Source organism: Thunnus thynnus, chromosome 24 (assembly GCF_963924715.1).
Source record: "Thunnus thynnus chromosome 24, fThuThy2.1, whole genome shotgun sequence".
Taxonomy (NCBI): Eukaryota; Metazoa; Chordata; class Actinopteri; order Scombriformes; family Scombridae; genus Thunnus; species Thunnus thynnus.
The window spans coordinates 2,109,903-2,134,109 of record NC_089540.1 but is presented as its reverse complement, the minus strand read 5'-3'; the positions used below and the strand labels follow the sequence as shown (position 1 = coordinate 2,134,109).

Here is a 24,207-nt window from a genome sequence, read left to right as displayed (position 1 = left end):
TCTCTGTCACAGCTCCACACACAGCTGTGGGCGGAGAGAATCAGTACATTTTGTCATGAAACTCTGAACTACAGAAGCTTTTAACATCGTCGAAATGAAGAGTTCATTTCCTCAAATGTCATATTTCCATTTTGTAAACATAAAAGCTTTGCTTGACTACACAGGCCGGCGTCTGACCTTCAAAGCGTCTCTCAGCAGCAGCAGCAGCTGCTGCGGAGAGACTGCAGGATGGAGAGCGAGTGAGTGAGGAGACAGGAAAAGGACCAGGCAGGACAAGAGAAGAAGAGAAAAAAGAGCATGTTTCCTTCTTGTTACTTCCAAACATTTCCAAAGACACTTTAGTCTTTATACAAACATGTGCCATTGCTTAAAGTTCCATAAATAAAGGTATAAAGGGATATTAAAAGGCATTGTAATGTACTGGGTAGAAAATGGTGTATGATTGCTCCAAAACAAACATTTTAAAGGCAAAGGTTGAGCTATAAAACATATTGCTGGGTCAGACATGATGAGGCTGGGGGGGTTGGAAGTTACAGACAATACATGCATTGCACAAAAACTGCGCCACATGAAGGAGCACCACATGGAGAGCAAACCAGGTTCCTCTATTCAGCATAAAAAGCTTTACATACAACATGGTGCTTGATTACACAGTATTGATGACTCTTTTCTACTTTATAAAAGCTACGTCTACACAGCTGCTACTGAATGTGGTGATACATACTAATGTCCTGTACATGCCCGTACTGTATATGATACTGTGTGTTCACTGTAGAGAGAGAGAGAGGGGGGGGGATACTGATGTGAATAATAACTGTGAAATTCAAACTGTAGTGACCTTTTTTAAACTGACTTGTATGCACTTTTGAAAACTATGACAATAGAATAAATATGTTTGGACTGAAGCCGCCAGAAATTAGTGTTATAGCTCAGATAGATATGATTTTAGATATGTTAGTATTAGTGGATATAAGTACAAGAACTTGTAGTACAGAAATGACAAAGATATGTTACAGGTCATTTAGGAAAATTCATTTACTGCTGCCCACACCACACACTACTGCACTTAACATTTATTGTCATTTGGTATATAGTTTAAGGGCTGTATAGACAAAGCATCATATCATACCACTAAATCCTCCTAATGGCACCAGAACGACACATGTATCTAAAGTTTACATTTGCTCCAAGTTTACTTTTCAAGATGTCCCGCTGAGTCACAAGCCTTTAATAACCAACTTCATGGATCCTTTAGTCGATGTATGTATGTGTTTATGTAGTTTTTTAAAGAAGGATAGCGGTTAATATGTGAGATATTGAGATGATGGTGAGTGTGGCGGCAGCAGATGAGAGTGAGTGAACGAGGGAAGACATGGAGTGATGAGGAAGTCAGGTGCCTGCTGAATATTTAGTCTAGATTTCTGGGTTGTTGAGAGAAAACACACGTTTCAAGTGTTTACACAAGCTTGTGTTGTCAGCTATGTATCAAAACCATTTGCAGGTTGAAAACAATGAGAAACTTGCAGATGTTAAAAGTGTCTTAAAACTGTTCGCTGGGTTTGTTCAGACTGACATCAGCACTGCGTCGGCTAAGTGAAGATCTTTATTGTGAATAGTTTCAAACTTTCACATGTCAAGAGGCAGAAGATTAAACTCACATGCGATGTGACGTTGTACAAAGCAGTTACCTGCAGGCCAGCTTTACCAAATTCAAGCCTTTAATGAGCTCCTTTAAGTTTAACATCATACTTGTGAGAGCTCTGTACGTCCACATACACAATCATTTGTAAAACATGATGAAGAGCTTAGAGCTGCAATGATTAGTCGATTAGTTATCAACTATTAAATTAATCGCCAGCTATTTTGATAATTGTTTTGAGTTGTTTTTAATTTCAGCTTCTTAAATGTGAATATTTTCTGGTTTCTTTACTCCTCTACTGCTGTAAACTGAATATCTTTGGATTGTGGGCAAAGCAAGACATTTGAGGATGTAATCTCAGGCTTTGGGAAACACTTATTCACATTTTTCACCACTTTCTGGACCAAACAACTAATTGATTAATCGAGAAAATAACGTAGAGATGAACTGATAATGAAAATACTCGTTAGTTGCTGCCCTAGAAGAGTTAGAAACATAAAACCTACCTTATAATAAACAGTAGTTTTGAGTAATCTAGCACTCACACTGACCTTTCTGCACTGCATTCCATCACCTGACATCCTTACAGCAGGCCTTTCAGCTCTCAGCTCTACAGATGTACAGCTGTACCTGAACCCATGACGCAGAAATGTCTTTACATACTTCAAGTATTTTCTTCCATTTACAGTGACTGGTGTGCTGGCCTCTGAGCGCACATCTGTTTTAACTCAAAACCACAGTTACAATAAAGAAAAATGTATGACATAAATTGGAAAATAAAAGGCTTTCAGATAACGTTACGTTTCACGTTATTTGATTTTGTCTGCTGTGTAGACACGGCGTCACCAGTACCTGACACATTTAACACAGTGCTGTTGTCAGTCTGAACACCTGACAGAGATTCTTTTAGTTTTCTAGAAGCTCAGTATTGAAAGCTGAGGCACAAAAATCACATCATTACTTTTAGTGTTAGCGATCATTTATTTTGAAGGCCATTATTATCTGGAAATATCTGCTGATTGATATATTTATACCTTGATTATGTGATAAAATTGAATACTGACCAGGTCGACTCACATCCCAGCACCTTTCACCTCACAGGGCTTCAAAAGCATGACAAAGATGATGATGAGTGATGTGAGTGAAGGGTGTCATGGGAAAGTCATTTGTCGACCAGATGTGACTGTATGATAATAACAAAGTACTTTGGCTGTGAATAAACCTGTTGAGACAGGAAATAACAGAGCTGGAAGAAGAAAACTGTACAGTAGGAGACATGACGGCACATTCAGCGGCGTGTTCTCTACCAACACCTCACACGCGCTGAGAGTCCCATTATTCCACTTCCATTAGCACGGAGCGCTGCGCCGACGGCTGAAAAAAGCACGGTTTCAAGTGAATTTTATATACTTTGCGAGACATCATGCCCATCAAACTGTGATGTAAGGCACCTTTTTACAAGTGCTACTGGTCGTAAATTTGAAAATAAAGTGGCTGACTCATTGTACTTACAGTGTAATAAGTCTAAATACCCCCATGTTAATGACCTTTGACAGTTACAGCACCAGTCAGAAGTCTGAAGTCACATTTAAATATGACTACATGAACATTTTAAAAAGAGATAAAATATAAAACATGACAATATAAAAAAAGACCTGATTATTTTCTTTTTCAAACCTAGAAAGTAACAGTCTTTTGGTTTCAAAGGAACCAGATTTTTTTTTTCTTTTTTTTTCTTTTTTTTTGCATATGACCAGGCTCAGAGAAAAAGCAGTGATAAAAAAATTAAAACAGCAAAACTTTAGTCAGATAAATAAAAATATAAAAAGCAAATCATCTTTGTGGTATGACACACGTCACAGCATCAATCATTTGGAGTTTGTCTTTGAAAGGGGGGAAGGGGGGAGGGGGGTGGGGCTGTTCTTAGCACTAAACTAAACATCCCTGCTTTGATAAATACGTGTTTTTCTCTATGATGGGTACCTGGAACAGTAGTGTCACTTTACAATAGGTTCTGTCAATTTCAGGATATTCTCTTAATAAATAAGCCAGGCTGAGTGGTCAGAAGTTCTTGAAGATCTCCAAGTCCTTCTGAGGCACAGGAGGATCTTTCTTCCAGTCGTCCTCTGGATAAACATCGAAGTTGGAGGTGTCGCCCTCATGAGAGACTTTAGGAACTATAGGAGGCTGTGGAGACAAGACAAGACAAGTTCAAAGGCTGGCTAATGGTCAACATATAGATATGATTTGGAGGGCAATGTTCTGGATTTCACAAATAAGCACAACAGAGTCAGAAAAGAACAGAATGTAATCTTTATGGATCAGTTTTGCAAACCTTTCTAATATTAAAGGAGCATTCCGCTTTGTCAAGTCTGAGGAAATAACCCTGATGATGTCATAGTGATGTCATCAGGGTATTCTCAGTTTAAACGTAGGTGTCTAACCAAAGATACCATTGAGTTGCATTATGGGAAATGTAGGATCCAGTGATTTGGGATTTTGACCCATACTCTTCTTTTTTTAATTCAAGTGTGCCCCAATTCCATACTACATACTTATTTTATATTATGTATTATATAATAATTATTATAGTATACAGTTTTTATACATCCTAGCTGCTGTCAGAGATCTATAATCGTCATCAGGTGTTTTAAACTATTAGTTCATGATTTCTACACGTCACAGGACAACCGATACTCTGTTTAATGAATAATTCCCCTTTAATTGATGTTGCCATCCTCACGTCTCTTCCTGACATGTCTAACTCGCTTCCCTGCTGGGAGAAGCTGAGACATGCGGCAGAGACACAAGTGAGGGAAAGCACCCAAAAAGTTAATATCCGAGGACGCACGAGACCGATTATCAGTTGGAATGAACGCAGGATGCACGAGGTTATAAGCTGATATTTTAGCACTCTCACAGCGCAGTCAGAAATACTGCATTCTGAGAAATGATAAAGAAGAGATCCAAGATAGAAACTGCCAAGCTCCTAGTCTGTCAGTTCAAAAGATGTTAAAAGATATTGAAAATGGAGTTTCAATCATCAGCTACTTAAAATGTAACGTGCTGTGAAGACAAACAGTAAAAGAAGCAGTTGAGATAAAATATTGTTCGTCAAACAGCCCTCACCTTCAGTTTCCTCAGAGGAACCGCATCCCAGTCAATTGTCTTGAACCATCGTTGCTTTTTCACGTCGTCTGCTCCGTTCTGAAACAGAAAAGCACGGCTGTATACTGTACAACACACACACTTTATCACTGAGCAGTTTTCTTTCTCGCTGGAATCATCACACATCCTCTGTATAAAATAATATTGCTTTCATTTTGATTTCTGGCCTGTCACATCCATCAAGCAGTACAGTAAAAAACTACATATAACAGCTGGTCGGTGTTTGTTGCCAAAATAAAGATTAATTGTAATGACAGCAGAAAGTGTTATTTTGATGTCTGGTGTGGGAGGATTTTATTCAACAGACAGTAAAAGCTGCAGTGAAGCTGCCTAAAAGAGGCTGTTAGACAGACTCCCTCTAGTCTGCCTTTCAGTGGAGATTCATATTCCAAGATGGTTTCACTTTAAAAACAGTTTCAGCTTTCCCACCATAACGATAATAAACATGAGGGCAGTTTTTAAACATAATATCATCTTCCAGTAACTTCACTTCAAATAAAACCACATAAATAACAATAACCACTCTTTCCTTCTTTGGTTTAAATATCAGGTACATGTAACAAGAAAAGGCATGTTTGTACGGAGTCTAGAGTGTGCCAAAATTAATTAATTAACTCATGCAGTCTAAATGTTTAAAAGCTATTATATTTTGATGAATGAAATCACATTAAATGATGGATCAAAGTTAAAAATAAAAATTACAAAATAAAACAAACTATTTCCTTAGTCTCTCTAGACAATGAATTGAAAATGGACCAGTGAACATTTAAATCCGGTCCAACCCACAGAGAAGCATAGGGGCTCTTATTGGCTGGACTCATACGCTCCAGCCAACAAATAACAGCTGGCCAATCAGAGCTCCTGCTGCTGCTCTGTGGGTTAGACTTTATCTTTATGTAATAAAATTAAATTCAATTGATTTGAGGACTCAGATACTGTCTGTGGTTAGGAGAGGTGAACATTCTGTTCCTGTAGCGAGCTAGCTAGCTGTCTGCAGATGTCAGGCTGATGTTTTATCAACACAAAGAGTGGGAGAAAAAGAATAAGAGAGCAGACTTATAAGTTATGGTATTTAAGATATTTATAAAATCGCACAATTTTTATGATAGTCATGGTATTTTTTTCTACAACAGCCATTCAATGGATTTACATTCAGTAATTACCTCTACTGTATTTTGTAGTTTTAATTGGTAGTTTTTTATTTATTGCTATTGATTTCTAGACTAGTTTTTTAGTTATTGTTGACTGACTTCTTTATTAAATCAATGCAATTTTACAACAGTTAAATAATTAATCCTATAATTTGCACTTAATTTGCATTACTTCATTTAATATTTTGTATGGTGTAATCTTTGAAATATATCAAATGGGGACTTTCTTGATCAAGATCAAATCTAATCTGGAGATCAGTGCCGATATCTAGTCCAGTTAATGATTTACAACGGCTCATTTAGAATGTATTAACTGGTTATAATGAAATATTGTTATAATCTATCATTATTCTAATGGCACTCTCCAGACTCCGTACATTGGGACAGAATGCGTGTGCCTGCACAACAGCATCACTGTGAGTGATGCAACTGCTCTGCAGAGGAATATTGGCAACCACAAATCAATATCATCTTGTCTGGGATTGTGTGGAGTTAATCACTAGGCTTAGAGAAGTGTTTGTTTTGTTGAGAGCAGCTCTCAGTCTCCCGCTCTTTTCACTAATGTTAATTGAAACGCTCCAACCCTCCAGTTTGAATGGGAACCTACACAGCTCCCACTGATGAGTGATGAAGTGGCAGACTCCCAGTGAAATGTTAAATGTAGACACTATTTTCCATTCTGTAATTCTTCCAAGAGATTTTTTTTACTATACTACTAGAAAACTAGAAATACCGCCTCGCGGTTGTATGCCTCTGCCAACCAGTCAAGTAGCAGTTTACATCCATGTCTGTTCATATTACATTTGTAGTGATGACTTTGAAGGAATTTAAGAAAAGGCATCAGTGTATTTTCCTTGAATGTGTCCGCATACTTGGCCAATGAAGCTGATTCTGATAAAACTTATGACAGCGGACGATACTTCAGATATAGATGCTGCTGCAAAGAAGCTACAACTTCTAAAACGTAGATGCTTCACACACATCTTCAACCCAGCAGCACAGAAGATCTAAATAATCACCACAGTTTCAACGTGGCACCAAGATTAGTGTCACCAATTCAGTGTTGGACCAAATGTGAATTATGGTCACAATCTCCCTTCTGTTCCTGAGTTATGGTGTTGAATAATGGCCATTAAAGTATTTTTGCAGAAAATTATGATGTCACAGTGAAGTTGACCTTTGACCCATTGGATATAAAATGTCATCACTCCATCATTTTATCCTATTAGTAATTTGTGTGGAACTTTGTCATAATTAGTGTATGAATTCTTGAGTTATGGCCAAAAATGTGTTTTGTCAGGTCACAGTGAGCCAAATTTGAGGAAATTCCTTCAAGGTGTTCCTGAGATTGCTGTGTGTTGCTGGTGCAGAGGCATAAAAATATCTTTCAGATTCTTCAGGCGGTACACAGTGGAATGATTCTTGATGCTTTTTCTGCTTCATTTCAAACCTTCTGCAGTGTTTACATTCTGCAGTGTTGCTGCTAGGGAGGTTTGGGAGAAGCCAAATGTAGAAGATTTGTATGTTTTTTTAACCCCTTTACCGTAATCAAGGGGCAAGCTCAATATGAGGGTGTCAAGGATATTCATTCACTCCAGACAAATAACTTGACTGCACACAAAGCAGCGGTTGGAGCTGTAACAGTCAGGGTCAAATTGGGATCAAATTGGCTTCATATTATTGCTAAATTGGTTATTCAATTCTCCGTTTGGAGCTATTTATGCCAGATGTAAAGAATCTCCTTGAGACAAAGGTAGTCTTACCTGCTTTTGAAAGGCTGTGTCAATTAAGCTAGCTAACTTTAAAGATGTTCAATAACTCAACTATTAAGAGGGAGTATAATGTAATCATATAAATGCTCATTCTGGGCTTGAAATGAACTTTTTGAGGCACTTGTTCTTTTGACAAATAAATTTATCTTTCATTAGTCCAGGCACAAAAGTAATTGTCCGGATAAAAATGACAAAGTACAGAAGCTAAAGAAACTTCAACTTCTGTTTGACTGGGACTTTAATGCTGTTGTTCAACGTCTGTCATTTGAAAACATCAGATCTCTCTCAACCCAACCGGTCAAGGCAGATGGCCGCCCACCTAGAGCCCGGTTATGCCTGAGGTTTCTTTCTGGTAAAGGGGAGTTTTTTCAGCTGAAGAGTCAAGCACACTAGGTGGTTGTACTAGTTTCGGCTTCAAAAGTAGTTTAGCCAACTTTGCTTTTTTATTATTATATTATTGTTAGTCATTCACATCTACATTGATCAAGGTTCCTTGTCATTAATCTTAACCAGATTTGAGAGAAAGTGAGAACAGAATCTTTTCACAATTAATGTTCTGAGAAACAAGAGCTCCATCTGCTCACTGACATAAAAGTTGCACACTGCACACAGAGAGAGTGGATTAAAACTGTTCTACTAAAGCATGACTGGTTCATCTGCTTTTTCATTTGTCCCCAATATATAATATTATAATATATATACTACCTAACCCTTTGGCGGCTGTGGCTCAGGAGGTGGAGCGGGTCGCCCGCTAATCGGAAGATCCGCGGTTCGATTCCCGGCTCCTCCAGTCCACATGTCGAAGTGTGCTTGGGCAAGATACTGAACCCCAAATTGCTCCTGATGGCTGTGCCAGCGGTGTGTGTGTGAATGTGCATTAGATTAGATCCTGATGAGCAGGTTGGCACCTTGCATGGCAGCTTCTGCCATCACTGTGTGAATGGGTGAATGTGTGCAGAGTAAAGTGGGTCGGAAGACTAGAAAGTCGCTATATAAATGCAGTTTACCATTTAACGGTGTGGCTGGGTGTCAAACCTAAATACTTTTTATAGTAGGTGGTCCTTTCAAGTACTGAAAGCTGAAATCAAATGCAGATTTGAACTCTTCTTAAATTATTCTTTTGATCACTTTTGGTTTAAATAATCATTTTGCCAATTTAAGACTATTTTGACAAAATAATCTTAACTCAAGGTCCACTTCCTGTCACTTTTAAAAGAACTAGCATTCAAATGTGGTGAAAAAATTCACAATGAGGGGAGCAAGGTTCATTCTACAACTTGTTAGTGTAGGATAAAGGCTGCATTTGTATTCATTCAGACAAATTATGTGTTATTCATCATTCTTCCAATGTTACTTTTCTGAAAAAGTGAAAGCCCAAGTTGCCATGGAGTTAACTCAGTTGCCATCACTTGACCATGAGTTAAGATTATTTTGTCAGTGTGAACATGAAAAATCCTCCCTTCATGAAGGTTCTGTCTTTTTTTGTTGATCTGATTCAATGTTAGGGCTCATTTTGGAGGCTGAAGATGTGCAGTGTGTTGATAAATAATGAATAAACTGGAAACTTAATGTATATTTCAAAGTAAGGTATTGAAAATGTAGAGTTCTGTGCAAGTTCAAACGCTACCCAGCCCTCCCTAACAGCCAGATACAGTTCTCACATTCTCAACTGATCTAAGAGAAAAATCCTGGAGCAGGAGGAAAACACTGAAATCCTGAGGTCAGATTTTGAAGTTACTAACACATCATTTTTGGGATTATGGGTGCAAACATTTCCAAATCTGCCAATTTCTTGCTCTCAAATCCTTTGAGTGGTCAAAGCTAAAAATTTGTTTTGTTCTTACTCATGGTTGAGTCATGAATAACCTTCCATGACTTTATGTTGCTGAGAGAAATAAGGCTGTTGCTTTCACTGGGGAATTACAATATTTAGAATACGAGTCAGACGTATTACAAATAGAAGCGGCCACAGACAGATCTCCATCCTGCTGGAAGTGAAAAGCCTTGAAAAGTCTATACAAGCCCTTCTGTAATTTCTCTTCATTTGTTACTAATTGGAAACATGTGGAGCTTTAGTCACACTGTGGGCCCTTTCTTGTCCTGCCCTGGTTCTCAGACTGCTGACTTCAAACCACCCGGTGAAGGTATGAAATATAGCGAGCCGCCATGTGGTTGAGGGAGACAGGAAGTTGTACCAACTCACCTTCATGTTGCCTAGCCGTCTGGCTCGGTCAATGACCAGAAATTTCTTGATGAGGTCTCTGGAGGGGAGGCGGAGAGAGGAAACAGTCAGTGAATCCATAGTTGTACAGTATGTATCTGAGAAGCGGCCTCTCTTTCTCACAAGGAAAAACTGCCAGAAGGTCCTTCCAGCACTGTCAAAATGACAAATGCATCCTCACCAAAGGCAGCCTGACAGCCCGTAAAAGGTGACGAGGGCTGGCTAGGTGAGTTGTGTCCTTTTGACAATCTTTTAATTGAAAAAAGTGAGCACTTTTTTTGCAGACGGGGACTTTCTGAGACTATAAACTTGTGCATGTGATGTAGACATCCATGCAAGAGGAATAGGGATGATTCACAGGGATCTTAAAATGGCAGAGTGTACGCTTTCTGATGAAATGCGATAGCTGCTGACGTACAGAGAGCTTTCGATAAAGGTGCTGTATCTCACATCCGATGAGCTGCTGACAGGCTCATAAATACAGCGGCTGGATGTTGACAAGTCAGCTATTTCTCATTTTTTTTGTCTAAATCCCTCCTATGCTTAAAGACAGGCCTTTAGAATGATATGTCACAGAGAAATATTTTAATCAGCTCCAGGGGAAAATGTTTGTATTTATGCCTTTTCATGGATTTCTTGGAGGAGAGTTCATCTGGAAAAAAAAATGGAAAGAGAAAGGAGGGAGGAAAACAAAAAGGCCTACTCTATATACTTTCCTTTTTCATTTGTTTAAAGATGTTTGCTTTTCCCTCTAAAGCTCCACTAATCAGTATTTTTATATCAACAATAGATTAAATGAATGGTGGCCGAGAGACTTCAATGCAAGAACATAAAAGCAACCTCACCACTTTGACAAACAACAGGCAGGATTTAGAGAAAAATGCAAATAAATAAAACTCAAGCGACACATTCACTAACTTGACTTCACATATGTGGATTAAAACAATGCAACGCAAATACAAAAAGCACAAAGCTGGTAGGAAAAAAAAAAGCAAGTGGCAGAGTAAAACAGAGCAGAGTTACAACACAACAGAACATGCTAGTAGTTAGTAAAAGGCTAACGCTAGCTGTGTTGCAAGTGTATCCAGTAATACCAGTATCATGCATGTTAAAACTAAATTAAACATTGTCAGTTCATCTACCTGCATCATCATCAACTCTTCCCCAATGTCCCCTGGAAATTTCGGTTTAGTTCTTCATGACTCGGATGTGTTTTTGCGGCGTGCTACGTTAGCGTCTGAATTAGCTTATTGCATGTTTCTAAACGTCTCACAATGTGTTTCCAAGGTATTCCATGTGTAAAAAGTAGTCTTTTGTGTCTCCAGAGGGAGCTGTGTGAAATCTGATAAACTGCCTCAGTGCATTGTGGGTAGAAGAATATAAAAGATGGTATCTCCGCTTCTGCTGTATCAATTTTGATTTTTAAAAAAAAAAAAAAAAAACATCTATAGCCAGTCAAAGAAGTCCAATTTGTTCAAGAAGTGCAACGCTGAATTGGTGGACCCGCCCAGCACCAAACAGCAGACACATAAACTCAGCTGGTGAAGAAAATCCAGCAGTTAAAGAGCCAGATGTTTCTTTCAGGAGTTGGTGGAGACCAAACCAGAGTGACAAGAGAGTAAATATCGGACTTCCGTTCATTCAACACAAAGTCTAAACAAACGATAAAGTTGCTGATGTGTAAATATGCAGCTGTTTGCTAAAAGCTTCTTCAACTTGAGGGGATGATATGTTGTGTATTCAGCTGTGGCCAAAAAAAAAAAAAAAATCAATACATGCAGCTTTAAACTGTCAATTTGAGCCTTTTCATTGCAATATCGATTTGTGCTTTTGAATGTTGAACATCATTTTTCATTTCTGAGCTGCTTTCATACTGTCACACAAAGGTACAACTTGTAGTGTGTTTGGTGCATTGCTCAAGAGCACTGTGACAGTAGCTGTGGAGGGGAAGCTGAGTGCTACTCTTTTTCTCAGCTCCTCTTGGGAACCAAACACATCACAAGGATTACACCTGAAGCTTCCTCACCGTATATGGACAGCAGAGGAAGATGCAGAGCGGAGTGTTAAAGGTCGGGTCGTCACATTGTCAACATGTCCATAACAACCCCTTAACTACCAGCTAATTTTATGACTTCTGTATGACACCACTTTTATGGCTGGGGTCACCCTGGGACACATCTCCAGCATGTCTGATTGTCTATGCTCGGCGGCAGCTGCTGCTGCTGCTGCTGCTGGGGACACGCCACTCTGCCCGCAGTCCTCTGCAAGGCCTTTCACTTCTTGATGGATGGGAGTGTGTGACGTGAAACTGTGTAAGAGTGATATAAATGGTGGAAATATTAAAAATCCCTCTGTCTGCTGACCACAAGATAGATGGCTTAACAGTAGGAAGCTCTGAGTTCGCTGAATTATCAGGGGAAGCAGTGTGTGTCTGGCCTCTCCAGGGCCACTGTGTCAGGACTGATTGAGTAAGTGTATAGATACTCACTCACACACACACACACACACACACACACACACACACACACAGAGTGCACTGAGCCTGTAATCTTGGACATTCCTGTGCCCTCCAGCTGGTCTAATGGGCGGTGTGAGCAGCGGGGGGAACGAGTCCAAATCAGCTGGGTGTGTCATTAGCGACTGCAGGTCCACCTGAAGACCCTCTTTAGCTCCAGGGAGCTCATTGACCCTGTGTTAAAGGGATGCTGCAGCACTTAAGACACCACATCTACGGCCAATATAGCTCCCACAATCATGTTGAGTATTACTCTTAACGGGTCCACCTGTTGGCCAGGTTTTGCTTTATAATGAACACCAGTGTGGCTAGAGATTGGAATCATGCTAACAGGGCTGTAGCTACAAATGAGGACACTGAGGCCATGTTTTGGGGTTTTTTTTTTTTTTGGGATGTTTGAGCAACCTTGTGGGTATTTTACATTCTTAAGTTAATAACATGCACATTTTTTTGGCTGTTTCCAGCATTTTTGGACTCAGCATATTTGAAATAAAAAATAAAAGATGGACTATTTCTACACCAGAATGTAATTCCTGACAGTGTGGTGAAGGGTTCAAAACAGTTTCTCATCATTCTGAAATATGTCAGATGATCTTACAGGTTGCAAAGGTTAGTCAAACTGATTTGGAAGAGAAAACGAAGCTACATTCTAAAATGACCAGTGTAAGCATTAATCACTGATGGATACATTAAGAGACTCTATTTATAAAACTGCTAAAAGTATAAATTTGGACTTAGGTGAAAGATAAAAGTAAAAATCTTGAGAATAAAAACTTCTTTTGACTTCAAAATGCAGTTAAATGTCAGAGAGCAGGTTCAGAGTAGATCCTACATGACTGCTGCTGGATAAATGTGTCTTAAAGAAAGTTTTTTTTACCTATAAGTTGGCTCTTTAGAGTGTTCCTAATGTTTGATATATACGGGCCCTGGATACCGTGTTTCAATATGGTGCCTTATTCCTTCTATTCTAAGTTGCTCACTGGGAAAGTAGGCAGTAAAACTTCTTTAGGCTTCAGCATTTTTTGGCTCTGAGAGCATGAACAGAGAGGACTCTCATCATTTCAGGATGAAAAATGTTTTCATCATCTTACAGCCCTCTCTTTTCTAATGATTGTGTATGTGTGGGGAAGTCATTGTGGGGCTACTATGCCAAAATTACCTCACAGCCCAGCGCTGCTCTGTCTCTTGGGGGGGGGGGGGGAGTTCCTGTAGAGTGAGGAGTTATTAGCAACATATCAGGTGAGCTCACTTTCAGTTTGACCCCCAAATAATCTGGATAAACTGTTGCTTCGACTGTATTTTCCCTCTCACCAGTCAGTAGAGACTGATGTATCTGCCACACCAACTTCAATTTCAGTCACCACGGTAGCTGCGGTAGCGGCTGCTAGGAGCAGTTAACCTAACATCTGTCATGTTGGCAACATATTTCGATTAACGAGTTGTTACTTCTGTAAGCTGACTTACAACGCCCCTGTACAGCTGCTTTCATCCGATCTTCACTTGTCACCGTTTTTATTTGAAACGCATTCTTACTCTGGCACTGAAAGACGATGTTCCCGTCCTCACCCTGCATATGAAGCTCTGATTGGCTCTTCTTTGCCGTTACTTAGCGAGATGATCAAAACTACAAAAATAAGACCCGAGTAGTGAAGTTGTGGTGCATGCAGGGAAATAAAGGATGAATGTACAGACAGATTCCTGGCATGTGCTGTTTGACCCTGGCTTGGTGTTCCGGTTGAGCTTACTTGACATTGAAATCCAGATGGCGTGGGAATTCCAGTTTTCCAGCCAGGATCTTCTGGTAGATTCCGAATGGATTGTCATCAAAGAAAGGAGGGTACCTGTAGAGAGAAATAAATGTCATGGCCCCTCTGATGCAGCACTCTACCCCCCTGTCACAGGGTGCAAACTCAATTTGTACTTTGCAAGAACAGCATGATGCAAGGAACAGGTAATGCAGGTAAGAGCTTACACCTGGATCAATCGGAGCCAAATGCGTGAGTGAACATGTGGAGAGGTTACACTTCGGAGTGGGGGGGCTATGATAACCTTGTGCTTCTGATGTAGACAGAGAAGTCTTTGTTCAGGGCTATTTTCACGAATTTATGAGTGTATGTGTGTGTGTGTGTGTATTTCTACCACCCACACTCCTTCTTCTTCTGCTGCACTTCACTGAATGCTTACCCAGCTCTCCTGTTCTTCCCTCTGCTCTGGCCTGGACAAGTCATTACCCACAAATTACATAATGGGGCCGGCCCCCTAAACGCATTACGCATGGCGCAGACAGGCACATAATCGCACCGGTTTGTCACATGCCGCTTGCTTTTTCAGAGAAAAAGCTCCAGAGTCAGGAGACAGCAGCATGGAGGCGTCTGGGAGCTGGCTGTGCACCGCAGACTCCACTCATGTGTTTTTTTTTCCAAAACTGGTGCTGTCATAACTGGGGAATCTGGGTCACTGTAGCAAAAAAAAAAAAAAAAAGGAGGGGAGGACGACATGATACGACTATTTTCTGACTTCGACTTATGGTTCAGCAGTAGACGAAGCAATATGTGACGAATACATTAAACTAACACAGAAGAGGTTTGGATGCTTTAAGGTGGAAACTTTTTGCTCAGGATGTATTATCATCATAGAAAAACATTTAAACTGTGATATTAAGCTCTCATACAAACTGTATCAAAACATTACATTACACTCTGTTAGGGGGCGGGTGTTTAAAGTTCCCCTCCACTCATAAATATGTTTTTCTTCTTGTTCCTACAGTTGAATCTTTGAGCTTCTCTCTGCAGAGTTTGTTTGCACATTCATCTGCTCAAAGTGGAAAGTTTCTCTGTGCTCAATGAAAATCTGATTTTAAAAGGGGAGGGCTTATGAGAATGATTTGTGACATCACAAATAGTCAATTCTGGTCCAATATTCAGCTTACACAAGTGTGACGTGGAAACTTGAAGCCTCCAGTGGACAAACACTGAGAATGGACTTTACATCTTGTGTCCAGCAGTTAAACTTCTGAGATGAAATACAGTGTTTCCTCTATAATTGTAGTTGTAAAGTAGTCCTATCAATTCATCACATTTGTGTTCAAGGCCTTCTTAATACCAAGGGTTGAACACTGCAGTTGAGTGACACGATGATCTGATAATCTGTACACTTTTCATCCATGAAAACAGAAAAGTCTTCACCTCAATGCATCAATCTAACTTTTATCACTTGGTTTTATTGACTTTGCATGCATTGACATCACCTCTAGTTCCAGCCAGCTGAAGGCTCTTTGGAAACAAAGGGTCTGTGTGTCATGGAAGTGCTTTCACATCCCCTGCACTTTTAGGACTGGAAGACTAAACCCTTGTAGGCACAGGCAGCTGGTTTGCTCATGTCTTAACTTTTATCTGTGTTTCTGATGGGCTAAAGTCAAGGACGACTAATATATCCACCCTTTGTTCACAGTAAAATATCTGTATCACCAGCAGATTGCCATCAATCAGCATCATTCATGGTCCCCACAGGATGATTCTCAATGGTCACTGCCTTACTCTAGTGCCACCCTCAGGCCAAATGCTTCAGTTATAGTATATAAGAAATATTAAAGCCACTATGTGCTGCATCAAAGTGTTTGTGTCCTCAGGGGCAAAGGAGAGTATTTTGGATTAATAGTTTGACTTTTTGGGAAATCCAAAATCTAGTCTCTACTGGTAACAAACAAGACTCCAGGAAGTCCTGCTTCAGTTGTGATGCTGATTAAACAAACGAGATACAACCTGTTAATCAGCGAGCTTTAGAGGTGTTGCTAGATGTGTTTCTGAACTGTTTTGACCTGCCTCCAGTCTTTATGCTAAGCTAGGCTAATCACCTGTTTGCTGTAGTTTCATATTTCTCATGCAGGCATGATCATGGTATCAATCTTTTCATCTAACTCTCAGCAAGAAACCCATAAGTGTATTTCTCAAAAAGTCTGTTTCTTTAAAGCCCCCATCATCTTTCCTCTAACACCACCCTCAGGGAAAACTTTACATGTATAGCCCCACTACAAAGTGATCGGTATGTTTTTGTTGCACTATTTTTTTCCCACCCCTACTGTGTGAAGCCTACTCTACCTCTGATTGGATAATGGTTGTTGCCTTCGTCGGTTAGGTTGCTTAGATATGAAGATTGAGATGGTTAGGGTAAGAGTATCAGGGTGGTTCCTTCCAAAACTTTTACATCATGGGATGTAATGACCACTACAGCCACCAGGGGTCACTAGACAGTCTTCCCTTTATTCTTGCTTTCTGTCTTTGATATGATTTATGATAAAAGCTACTACTCATGATAGAGGAAAGAGTCCCGGCAGCACACTGTGTGTCCTAATTCAAAACTGCTCAAACTCCATGACACTTTGACTTTCTGGGTGACAGGCTGCTGTAATAGGACAGCGTTTCTCCTCCAGGATCTCAATCTCTAATCAGCAGGCTGACGCTCCACTGAACTGAAGTGGACGCGGACTGGCCGGGGAACCAAGGATAGGTGAGGAGATGGAGAAAAGGGAAGGGGGTCAATTTCATTTTTATGCAGTCAATCCAGAAAATTGAGTCCAGGAGTAGACATGCTTTGATTAAAATTCCAAAATGGGATTCGTCTTCGCATTAAAATACTTTCTGATGCAACTTATTTCAATAATTAACATGAAAGTGACCCTGAGCCAAACTCTCAGGCGTCTGGGGAGTTGGATGACTGGCTGAACTGCTGGAAATTGTACCACGACTTTCCGACATGTGGCCTGTTTCCAAACTGAAGCGGATCTTTATGTGGAGGAGTACAGATAAATACAGGAGGCAGATTTTCAGCGTGAGTGGAGTCAGACAAATAAACACAGCGGCATCTGTACGACTCCATACACACACACACACACACACTTGAATGATTGGTTTCCATTAAGAGCAGAAATCTCACCCTGAAGGCAGGATTACAGATGGGAAGAGCCATTCTTTTTCTTCTACTCTCTCCTGACTTCCTCCCTCAGGGGCTGTGACCTTTCGCTGAATGTTTTTTCAACTTATGCTTCACCCCAGAGGAGGATGATCCACCACCGCGGCTAACTTTTCAGAAGTAGCCGCTACATTCCTGGATCGGGACCACTGACGAGCAGCTGCACAATACAGCGTGATGAAGAGAGCTCTTTGTCTGATGGGGGGGGGGGGTCATATAGTAGCGCCCCTCCCTGGACATGTCTGGTGATGTGCTGAGGGCAGCGTAGTGTCAACACTGCAACACTTCAAAGCCTGCCATGATGAATGCTGGGAGAAGGTCGCATTCCTTCCAACCAACTCACTCATGGACGGTTATAGGGCTGGTCCATGGCTGGTCCAGCCAATGGTAGGGGTGACCATGGATGGTAGGGTGCTGGAGGAAGGTTCTCCAATATCCATGAGTTCATTTAAGAATGTTGGACCATCATCTTAAACATAATAGATCGCTGATGTTAATGATGGCCATGATAATCACTTGATACTGCTTTAACATACTGATGCTAAGCAGGTTTAATGTTTAACCATGTTCACCTTCTCAGTTTAGCTAACATTTGCTCATTAGCACAAAGCTGAGGCTGATGGGAGTGTTATACATCTGCAGTACACTGAGAGGTCAGAGGATCTTATCATCATTTATAACTCATAATCTGAAATTTGCTCTTATTTAAGTTGCTTAAATGCTTTTTCCTCTTAATATTTGCAGTGACATCAGTGGCCTTATTGTGCGCGTGAAAGTTGGCAGGTAGATTAGCTGGCTCAGGCAATTGATCGCCCAGGTCAGAGAGTGAAATCCTGCTGGTCCCTCGTTCACCACAGCTGTCTTATTAGTGACTAAATGAGTTACCGGCTTTGACGTAGATGTAAGCCTGTCCGGCCTTTCTCTGCTCCATAGCAAAGCAGCGGAGCAACAAACTGACACTGCCGTCCACAAAGCTACATCCTATAGCTAAAAACTCAACAGCAACATGTGTCCCACCGATCACTCTGTCAACAGTGCTTCTATAGAAAGTCTTTTTCAGTGCTGTGAGCACCACAAACATAAATTCCACATACCTCTGTTGTAGAGGAGGAAGAAACCACAAAGACATATCTCAGACCTGGACTAATTAAAAAACTATCTGCGTGTAGAGACGCCACTAAAGGGAAGAGAGGAAATATGTTTTGATGTCATTTTGTGAACTGACCCTTCAAAATTTCCCAGGAGAACATTTAAAAACACTTTCAGAGGCCTTACATAGCTAAGTAAACAACATTTCAAGGGAAAAACTGCATTGCAACTTGCATTTTTTTTATTCTTATTTTACGCATGACAAGAGTCAAATATATAAATTAAAGCCACTGAACGCCAGACGTTCAGGCAGGAGTCATGTCATTGAGCCGCTTTAATTAATGAACTGCTGGATTACAGCATAATACCTGGTGTGTGCCCCTGAAACAAAGTTTCAATCAATTTTAAAGTCAATCTCAATCTTCAGGCCTGCTCTCTCGGAATGTTAACAAGGCAGGGACATTATTATTCACCGAGGATGAGGGAGAACATTAGAATAAACCCGAGTGCTTTCTAAAGGGGATCAGCGTCATTGTTCTTCATCTACAACAATGATTCCCATTCACAGATTAATTTGTCGCAGCTCTGCAATATCCAATAAGCACACAATGAATAGATTCCCCACACTGAGACAATAACAGCAGTGGAATTAATTGAATAATTCCTCTGTTCCATGTACACAGGCTCCACTCTTCTGTTCTCTTTCTCACCGGGACTACTTTTTTTTTTTTTTTTTTTCTTGCAGGGCTGTTATGTTGGATTGCATCATTATTATACAGATGTTCTGCTTATTGTGTCCACCCCACCCACTGTGTGTCTGCACGATTGTTTTGAAAGATGATCATCAAGATTATTCCAGTCACGTGGAGAAACGCTCAAAGTGTTCGCTGTCGGTGCTTTGCAGAGGGATTTTTTTTTTTTTTTCACCTCTGTGTGTGTGTGTGTGTGTGTGTGTGTGTGTGTGTGTGGATAGAGGATGAGAAATTCTTTCTGCAGACATTTCTCTGATCTCTCAGACAGGGCTAACATCTCAGAGATGTTGTGCACAGCAGCAGATCCCCACCCTGTTTTCTCTCCACACAAACACACAATGTTTTTTTTATTTTTTTTGTATTTTTTTGTAGATAAACTGTTTCTTTGTGTCTTTAATCGTTCAAGCAGTCTGAACTCAAACTGCTCTTTAATAAATGCCGAGTGTGTGTTCAGTGCTGCTTTACCTCAGTTGCTCTGGTGGAGGAGAGTGCCCCCCGGTGTTTAAAATAGGTGGAGTATATATATATGTACACAGCATATACTGCAGAGCTTACCCGGCCAGCATCTCAAAGATGAGGATGCCCAGAGCCCACCAGTCCACTGCTCGGCCGTGACCTTTGCTTTGGATGACCTCTGGAGCCAGGTACTCGGGAGTGCCGCACAGAGTCCAGGTCCTGCTCAGACAGAGAAGGACAGAGGACGTCAAAAACCCCTTATCACATGCTGAAAATGTAAAAATTACAAATGACCAAATGATTTTCTGTCACTCGATCGATTAATCGTTGAAGCTGGAGGCAGCGTTGACACTCTATCCTCATACATCATAAATACAGTGTTGAGGGGCTACTTCTCCAGCAGGTCGTTCCAGGTTCTCGACCTGGGAACCAATAAAAGCCCCTTCACAGCATGAGATTATTGGCTGCCTGAGACAAAAGTCAACAATCGTGAGAGAGACATAGTGAATTCGGTCAATCCATGACGGTGTCCTACATCTCAGTGTGGGACCCGACAGCTGATTTGGTGCTTCGGAGGCCGAAGACAGTCTGAGGCGGAATTCTAGCTGTGTCAGAAATTTAAGATCACAAGAACAGTGAGTCTGTGGGAGCTTATAATACGATGTGTCCTCCCAGCTGCTGCCACGACAGGACACAGGTCTGCTGCATTTTTGAAAACATCAGAGCTGTGCGGATGTATTTTTTTTTTTTTTTACTATTCACATCATAGCGCTACGATTCACCGTGCATCCATCACACAATCTGTCAGTCTCAGATTGATATCATACAGTCTGACACACACTCTTTCTTTCAACAGTACAATGATGTATTCTTCAAACTTCATTCAACCAACTCAGCTGAAGATGAACTGTTCAACCTGTTTCCAATACTAATCAACTAGTTTGAATGAGTAAGACTGAAACTAATGATTCCATCCTCCAGGATGTTGCACCATCACTGTTGCTTGTTTTGTCCAATCAATAGCCCAATCCCCCCAAAATATTCAGTCTGTTATAATTTAACACAAGGAAAAGCAGCAAATCCTCACATTTGAGGAAACTATATCTATATATATATATATATATATGGAACGGTTATGACGCATATACCTGGTGAAGGTCGAGCAGACCAAACGTCATAAGCCAATAAATATTCCACTAGTAAGTCAGACAGTGTGTGGGAGTTTTTCTTACTTTTTTATTCAAGTTGTGCTTTTCCTCTGACACAGCCGTGACATATTCGACTGTGCAGAGACCTTTTAAAAAAATGTTTTGAGGTCATATCTGAGGAGGTTGAAACCGTGGAATGTTGAAGGATTAATCTGTTATCAAAACTGTTGCAAGATTTTCTGGATGAATCAGCTGATTGTTTTATATCTATAGCAGAAATGCAGGATGTGTTTTCTTTGTCTAGTGCGGGGGCATGTCTCTCGTTTCTAGAACATTTCTAAAAACTACAGTCCTCCTCCTGCCGATGTGAAAGCATAATTATCCTCCACACTGTCAGGTATTGTTAGCATGTTGAGTAGTCGCCGCTGTTTGACAGGTGATAAGTGATAGCCTCAGCTGCTATGTATAGATCTGCACATACTCCACTTTGTGTAAAAAAAAGGGAGACTCCAGTTGCATGGGGAAGACAACACCCGTAGGTAAAGTGATCCTCCTGAGCCATCTGACCTAACTGTGTCATCCGCTATGGTGTTATGATGATATGGATGCAGGAATAATAGATCTGAAGCCTCAGTATTGGCTGGGCAGCCACAGGATGGAAGCGTAATGAGGTAGAGAGTCCAGATACAAGTATCAGACAATAAGTGAAGGATGCATGGCGACCGTGAACAATAACACTGAGTCTAAGGCAGATCATTTGCCTCTCTCTCTCTCTCTCTCTGTGCCTGACAGAGCAACTGATTGACACTCTGAGCATGTGTAACAAACATGCAGTGTTCTCTGTGAAAGCCACTTGTCCTCTGATGAAGAGCACTTGGCCCGGCGCCAGGCTTTCATCGTCTGTCACCGATATCACCTAGGTAATGACCTCTTTCGGCCAGTTGCCATGGTGACGGTAATTTGTATGGAAATGATGTTGGGCCTGGTGGAGGATGAGGAGGCTGCTGATGTCGGGCGAATAAAGCGGAGGCGTGGACACGGTGGAAATAAGACACATGTGTTGTTGCTCTTCGGGGCATCGTGTGTCATCACACGGGGGGCTCCATGTGTTACCGTGGTGATGAGCGTGTCTGCCAGCAGGGGACACTGTGGCAGCGCGGGGAGGGGGGGAAGGGCTGGGCGCTGATGATGCTTCATCACGGCAGACATGGAAAGTAAGAGAGCCAGTGGCAATGAGGTAGTTGTCTTCCTATCCCAGGCAATTCTGCTGCCCTCCATTTATATAAGTGGGTCACTTGCACATCAGAGAGGTATCTGCTCCCCATCTGTTTTGCTCTCCCAGTCTGGGGGAAAATGTAATCTTACTCCATTATGTTTACATGTCAGCGGGGGTCAACGCGGCGCTGGCTGAAACGCTTGGGCGAAACACTGCAGTGCAGATATAAAGCCGTCTCTTCTCCTCTACAGTGCATCTTTTCAATTCTGCCGAGGTCGCCGGGAGGCCTCGCTCACTGTGTATCTAATTCAGACTAAATGACATCAGTCGGGGGAAGTTTGTCCTTTAGTGGCACTGCCTTGGGTTTCTTGGAGTTGGGAGGATTTCCCTTAAATTCCCAGAGGAAGAGAGAGGAGCTTTTCAAGGATACTGAACACACACACACACACAGACACAGGACCATAGCAGGACGGCTTCTCCTCCTTCTCCTCCACAGCAAAGCAATGTCATCCACTGTTTAAAAAGTTAATCGTGTCATGAGGTAATGTGCCAAACTAATTAAATATTACAGGGAGATTTCATTACAGGAAATGCAATGTGGCTACCCCATCAGGCAAAGGTTTAGTCTGCATGAAACCTCTGGCTCTGAAGACGCTGACATGTTTCAACCAGGTCGAAAGTGTTTCCACCTGTTCTGACAACAATCCACTGTCCCTTTAAGGATTCTGTGTCTTCTCTGTAGGCAGACTGTCTTTGAGAAATTCACACCCTGCCAACTGTCTCACACCCACACAACCTGGCCAATTAAAAATGTAAATTCTGCAATTACAGAATAGTGGCTGCCTCTCTAAAATGTGTAAGAATCATGGTCAACGGTCACACTCGGCTCCTTGATGATGTCTGGCTCTTGGTCTGTTGGTTACAAAGAACAATATTCTGTCCACAGAACACCACGTTAGTATTACTTTATTTGTATTTCATGAGTGCCAATTTGGAGGACCTCAGGTGGCTTTGCTGTAGTTTTGAACATGATTTTGAAGTTTTCTTTCTTTACCAACCTGCGTAACAGCTGGTTGCTCTTATGGTGGGGCAATAATCCACCATCATCTTGTTCTGACTAGAAAGGACAGGTTCAGTTTTTCAAGTCAGTCTTAAAACAACAGTCAGGTGCCAAGGTGAACACTGAAACTGTTTTTTCTTGACATAATCATTCCTCCTGTTCATACTGACGAGACAAGAAAATCCCTTCATAATGCGCTTACAATGTGAAGGGAAATTCATGCTTTCTACGTCTGTGTGGTCGTGAGCTTCTGTGTTGGTCCGCTTGACATAAATGAGGTCAACTGTTCATGTCCATGTGGACTCTCTGCAGATGTCTGCAGATGGACTGTACGCATAGCAAGTGCACCAACTGCACAAAAAACAAACAGGAATGCCTGACTCGTCTACTGTATGTATGTACTGTATTCCTGGTCTCATTAAGCTCTTGCTTTTCCTTTTCAGCTTCAGCAACATACAGGAACTCCTCAGTGCATTCAGACTGACAATAGTCCTGTGTAAAACAATACAAGGGGTTGTGCTGGTGTGGACATGTTGTTTAAAGTGCCGGGTGAGACAATGAAATACGATCCAGCAAGTCCAGTTGAGAAACAGATTATTGCGTTTCAAGGCTGATCAGAAAAACACTGTCCAGCAGTTTGTTATACTCACAGATTGGATTTTACAACTCTAGGAAGTTATCATGCTGCAACCCTGTTTACTAGCAGGCACATGTGGAACGTGTCTGTGTCCACAGACCTCTGAAAAATGGATGTATGGAACCCACAGGTCCACGTGCAAGTCCACAGCTGTTCACGGATGCGGAATGAGGTGAGCATGAACTGACTTTATGTGATGGGGGACAACATCCACAGTCCTCCTTCTGTACAAAAATGTGTTCAAAGTTTATCTGAAGCTAATATGAAGCTTCAGCCGTCCAAATGAATCAAATCAAGTAGATATCTTTCAATGGTACAGTCTTCTTCTTAGTGCCAAAGTTCCTCTTTTTGTTACTATACTTCCACAACTCAACAGGGAAACACTGTCTGAGGAAACACAAAGAGGGAATTTGAT

The 24,207-nt window shown here is 41.1% G+C and overlaps 1 protein-coding gene across 1 annotated transcript in view; it reads right to left on the bottom strand.

The window, feature by feature from the left end:
- Nucleotides 1-281: 281 nt before the first annotated feature.
- Nucleotides 282-24,207, bottom strand: part of prkx (protein kinase X-linked) — a 42,893-nt gene continuing 18,967 nt past the window's right edge. The window contains exons 4-8 of the mRNA XM_067582742.1: nucleotides 19,831-19,950; nucleotides 14,212-14,307; nucleotides 9,934-9,991; nucleotides 4,769-4,846; nucleotides 282-3,826 (exon numbers count right to left, since the gene is read on the bottom strand). Of these exons, the coding sequence (XP_067438843.1) occupies nucleotides 3,701-3,826; nucleotides 4,769-4,846; nucleotides 9,934-9,991; nucleotides 14,212-14,307; nucleotides 19,831-19,950 (478 nt within the window). The 3' untranslated portion in view covers nucleotides 282-3,700. The remainder of the gene's footprint in view (nucleotides 3,827-4,768; nucleotides 4,847-9,933; nucleotides 9,992-14,211; nucleotides 14,308-19,830; nucleotides 19,951-24,207) is intronic.